The sequence below is a fragment of the Apodemus sylvaticus genome, chromosome 21 (genome assembly GCF_947179515.1).
Source record: "Apodemus sylvaticus chromosome 21, mApoSyl1.1, whole genome shotgun sequence".
Taxonomy (NCBI): Eukaryota; Metazoa; Chordata; class Mammalia; order Rodentia; family Muridae; genus Apodemus; species Apodemus sylvaticus.
In genome coordinates this window covers 34,401,626-34,407,215 of record NC_067492.1, presented here as the reverse complement: position 1 = coordinate 34,407,215, position 5,590 = coordinate 34,401,626, and the positions used below count along the sequence as shown (strand labels likewise).

Genomic DNA, 5,590 nt, shown 5'->3' with positions numbered 1-5,590 from the left:
TCTGGAGGCTGGGACAGGGTTCCAGGACAACCAGGGTTACACCTGGAAACCCTTTTGTTGAAAAACCAAAACCAAAACCGAATCTGAAACCAAAACGGAACTCAAAACCAAAACCAAAACTGAAACCAAAACCAACACCGACACCGAAACCGAAACTACAACGGAACTCAAAACCAACACCAAAACCAAAAGTTCCTTCAAAAACTTACTGAGGCCTCAACGCGTGTTTTCCACTCTTCTTTGCTCCCTCATGTTCTCTGCCTGCCTGGCAAGCCTGTCTGCCTTCAAGGCTTCTGCCAGTCTCTGCCTGGCTTTCTTTACCTTCCAGGTCTGTCTCAGGATGTCTGCCTTAGTTACTTGAATGCAGTAAGATGGTGACAGATGAAGGGGCAGTGGCATTGTTACCCCTTGACTGGAGAAAGAAGGTGACAACTGAAGAGCCACTTGCTCAGTCTTTTCCAAGCATGGGGGTTGGACAGAGGTGGCTTCTCCAGGAGTGAGCAGATCCTCAATACCACTGTGGTTGTTGGCTTCATCCTGCATTCCCAGTGCAATTCTTTCTATGGGGATGGTAAACTTCATTGGACATGATAGGCCTCCTTTACTGTCTCCAACTTGATAGTTCTGCAATCTCTTCAATGCACAGAGCTGTGTGGGTTTCTTCAGCTGAGCTTCCTCTCTCCTGTACCTGGTTTTATTCTCAGGGTGTGAAGTTATTATGGTCACAGGTTTTTGAAAGATGCAACTAGTCATCCTCCGAGAAAGTATGGACGTAAGACTATCTTTGTGTTTGGACTTTGTCTTCTTTGGGGCAACCTGGATCTGTCTTCTCTTTTGTAATTTGTTGGGTATCATACTTCTTGTGTGTCTTCCTATCACCGGCTGGCTTGAAACTGAGTTTCCTGAAGGCCTCTCCAAGACTGTAGAGTTTGTCCTAAAGGACCGCAGAGATGCAGACAAGTGTTGAGTTGCTGGAACCGGCAATGTCTTTCTCACCTAATCCTCCCCAGATCTCAGGGTCACAGGATTGTAGAATCACAGGATCACGGAGACAGGCGGACTCTGAGGAATTCTGACACAACCAGGACCACAGGAAGAACAGGTTACAGTCTTTATATATCCAGGGCAGGTAGCAAGTCTGTAGTCCAACTCCCAACAATGGTCAGTAGCAGCTATGAATGGAAGTCCAAGGATCTAGCAGTTGCTCAGTCCCGCAAGGCAAGCAGAGGAAGAAGTGAGAGTGAATTTTCTTTCTTCCAATGTCCTTATATAGGTCTCCAGCAGAAGGTGTGGCCCAGATTAAAGGTGCGTGCCACAGATTAAAGGTGTGTGTCACCAGGCCTGGATCTGGGACTTGCTTTGTCCCAGATGACCTTGAACTTAGAGATCTCTCTGTCTTAATCTTCTGAGATTCATAGCCACTATGCCTCAAGATCTCCATGCCAAGATCCAGGTCAGAAACTTGTTATCTCCCAGCCCTTCAGATTAGGTACCAGATTAGGACCATATGTGAGCCTTCCAATTCTGGATTGTAGTTCATTCCAGATATCATCAAGTTGACAACCAGGAATAGCCATTACAATCTACCCCTTGTCATCTTGACACAAATAATATCTCATGTCCATATGAAACAATAACAAGGTCATGAATACTCCTAACATGTTATAACTATTCCTGGTACAATTGCAAACACATTTGTAAATTTACAATGGGGCAATGTCCCTTGGAAACATTCTTTTAGTGTCTCGACTTAAATACCAATTGATGTTAAAGGAATTGGAAGAAAGACAAATGTATTCTTAATTTTTTTTAAAGATTTATTTATTTATTATTATTTATAGGTAAGTACACTGCAGCTATCTGAGACACACATAGAAGAGTGCATCGGACCCCATTATAGATGGTTGTGAGCCACCATGTGGTTGCTGGGAATTGAACTCAGAACCTCTGGCAGAGCAGTCAGTGCTCTTAACCGCTGAGCCATCTCTCCAGCCCCGACAAATGTATTCTTAACAAAGTAACACAGAAGCATTCATATTACTTTATAATCCTCATTTCTGCAACTAGTTACATGTCCTTAGCTGGAATTTATAACTACCTTCCTTTACTACCCTTTCTGTATTTCCTTCACTTTAGGCAAACAACTTAGTAGGTCTTGGCTCTTTTCCTGGAGAATTGACCCATACCTTCATTCTTGAAGGGTCTGTGCCCTTTGCCATCTTGCTTGGATCAGGGTGTTGTAGTTTCCCATGGACTTTAATCACAGGACTTGGTAGTACTAAGAGATGCCCTAAGGGATTTCCTGTACTCCAGACATAATCCTGCTCACCTCCATTGTGTAGAGACAGTCAAATTTCCCATGGTAATCTGGATCCTAACATTGTTATTCCTCTCTAGCCTGTTGGTATAAGGTTTTAGAAGCCCAAAATAATCAGGGGAAAGTCTAGGCTTCCAGTTCAATGCAATGTTTGTTGTGGCTCCTTTTTCTGTAATAATTCCAGCCTGTGTCAAGTTGACACACAAAACCAGCCAGTACAATTGGCCCCTTGTCTACTTGACAAACACATCACTATTAAGCCTCAACCCTTACTTTCTTATTCATCAGTGTACTGGCTGACTTTGTGTGTCAACTTGACACAGGCTGGAGTTACTACAGAAAAAGGAGCTTCAGTTGGGCAAGTGCCTTCATGAGATCCAGCTGTGGGACATTTTCTCGATTAGTGATCAAGGCGGGAGGCCCCCTTGTGGGTGCTGCCATCCCTGGGCTGGTGTTCTTGGGGTCTATAAGAGAGCAGGCTGAGTAAGCCAGAGGAAGCAAGCCAGTAAGAAACATCCCTCTATGGCCTCTGCATCAGCTCCTGCTTCCTGACCTGCTTGAGTTCCAGTCCTGACTTCCTTTAGTGATGAACAGCAGTGTGGAAGTGTAAGCTCAATAAACCCCTTTCCTTCACAACTTGCTTCTTGGTCATGATGTTTGTACAGGAATAGAAACCCTGAATAATACAATCCTCAAGATCTAAATAATGTTAAAAGTCCCACAGTCTTTACATATTAAAAGTTCAATCCCTTTAAAATATCCAATACTTTTTTTTTTTTAAATTCAAAGCCTTTTAGAAATTCAAAGTCTCTTAATTGTGGGTTCCACTAAAATACTTCTTACTTCAAGAGGGAAAAATATCAGGGCACAGTCACAATCAAAAGCAAAGTCACTCCAACTGTCCAATGTCTGGGATCCACTCACGATCTTCTGGTCTCCTCCAAGGGCTTGGGTCACTTCTCCAGCTCTGCCCTTTGTAGCACACACCTTGTCTTCTAGGCTCCAGCTGCCTGTACTCCACTTCTGCTGCTGCTCTTGGTGGTCATCTTATGGCACTGGCATCTCCAAAACACTGCTATCTTCTGCTGTAACTAGGCTTCACCAATAGCTTCTCACAGGCTCTCTTCATGGTGTCAAGCCTCAACTTCTCTGCATGACCCCTTCAGTCCTGGGCTTTCAACTGCAAGTGAAGCTGTATCTTTACCAACAGCCTTCCATGGTCTCTCACAGTGCCGAACCTCAGGTGCTCTTCATGACTCCTTCATGCCCTCAAAGCCAGTACCAACTAGGTGACTCTTACACATTACCAAGTTCAGCCACAGCGCAAGGTACAACCTTGGCTATCTCTGGAACACAGCCTCTGTGCTCTCAGAAAACACTTCCCAGAAGATTTCTCCTCAATGATGCTGGTCTCTTCTTAATCACTGCTAATTTCTTAGCTCCAGCTAACCAGCATCGATAGTCCCAGGCTGGCCTCAAACTCATGATCCTCGTGCCTCTGCGGACTTCAGCAAATCCTACCGTTGTGCACCATCACAACCCAATCACACATGATATGCACTCCCTGATAAGTGGATATTAGTCCCAAACTCCCGAATACCTAAGATACAATTGGAAGATACCATACGAAGCTCAAGAAGAAGGAAGACCAAAGTGTGGGCACTTTGGACCCTCCCAGAAAGGGGAACAAAATACTCACTGGAACAAACGTGGAGACAAAGTATAGAGCAGAGACTGAAGGAAAGGCCACACAGAGACTCAATCCCTGGACTTCAAAGTAGTAGGTACACACGTGAAAAACATCAGGAGGATTTCAGGAAACCCAAGGGGAGACGTTGAGAATATAGTGATTAGAACCTACCGCAGGCATTGTCGAGAGAAAGTAAGGCTCTCTTTGCTTGGAAATGAATGATAAGTGAATTCATGGAATCGTACATGTTTGGAAGAACAAGATTTTTTTTATAAGTCAGTATTTTTATTTGTGAACTAATAAAATGATTACAACCAAGAAAAGCTATCTTAAATAGTTCTTGGACAAATATTTCTCTGACACATTGGATAGCAAAGTAACACAAAATAGTCATGGTGTCTATCAAAATAACTGAGGGAATGAGAAAGAGGGATGGATTTGTCTCATAAGACCTCGCTAAGTGGCAGCTGAGCAGGCATATGTCTTGCTTAACACCATAATTACAGTATATAGATTCCTGGTCTGGATATGAATTCACATAAAACAAATTTAGTATGATGTTTAAAGTTCACTCAATATGACTAACCCAGCAAAGCCTAAGAGCTTTCACATTCACTCTGTCTTTTGACAGTAGACAACAAAGCTTCCAACTCTTTTGTGATTTGCTCTCCAGTGGAAAGGAAGAAAGCTGGCAGGCACTTCAGGGCTCATCACTGCTGCAGCAGAGTTTGGAGTCTGTACTTGTGCTGAGTTTTGTCTTTTGGCTGTCAGTGCAGTTAAGATGCATTTTGGTATGGGAAAGCTGTCATGGTTTAGATGTTGCCCAATAGCGCTGGCTTGTACAGGTGATCTGTTGGTTTGTTACTTACACTCTCTCTGGCCCCATCCTACTGGTTTACTTGTTGTATAATATGCAGACTCTGGTTTGGGGAGTCAGGAAGATGGCTATCTTTCCTCATGGTAACTTATCCCTTCTGACCTTTCTCTCTTATTCCGAGATGAGCAGCCATGACGGAAAACAACACAAACTTAATTCAGAAACAATGGTAACTCAATTTCTGGGTGCAACAACTAAAACCTAATCTTGTAAGCCTTACTAAAATCAGATCCCTTGCGCATCTGCCATGATACCGGGAAACTCTAGCAGCTATATCTTAACCCTCTGCTGTCCCATCTCCAAAAGGTTTGGAAGAACAAGATTTAAATTTCTCTACCATTAAGATTATCAGAAGATCCTGCTATACCACTCCTGGGCATATACCCAGAGGATTCCCCACCATGTAATAAGGATACATGCTCCACTATGTTCATAGCAGCCCTATTTATAATTGCCAGATGCTGGAAAGAAGCCAGGTATCCCTCAACAGAAGAGTGGATGCAAAAAATGTGGTATATCTACACAGTGGAGTACTATTCAGCCATTAGAAACAATGAATTCATGAAATTCTTAGGCAAATGGATGGAGCTAGAGAACATCATACTAAGTGAGGTAACCCAGACTCAAAAGGTGAATCATGGTATGCACTCACTAATAAGTGGATATTAACCTAGAAAACTGGAATACCCAAAACATAATCCACACA

At 43.2% G+C, this 5,590-nt stretch overlaps 1 protein-coding gene across 1 annotated transcript; it reads right to left on the bottom strand.

Moving 5' to 3' along the window:
* Window positions 1-216: 216 nt before the first annotated feature.
* Window positions 217-2,361, bottom strand: LOC127672122 (methyl-CpG-binding domain protein 3-like 2B). The gene is made up of 2 exons (XM_052167323.1): window positions 2,330-2,361; window positions 217-934 (listed from the first exon to the last, which is right to left on the bottom strand). Exons 1-2 carry the CDS (start codon window positions 2,359-2,361, stop codon window positions 217-219), a joined length of 750 nt encoding a protein of 249 aa, XP_052023283.1.
* Window positions 2,362-5,590: the final 3,229 nt, after the last annotated feature.

Coding starts and splice junctions, on each gene's coding strand:
- LOC127672122 (XM_052167323.1), bottom strand. CDS start 2,361: ATGGGAAATTTGACTGTCTCTACACAATGGAG. Junction 935..2,329: donor ACTGTCTCTACACAATGGAG/GTGAGCAGGATT, acceptor GCGGTCCTTTAG/GACAAACTCTACAGTCTTGG.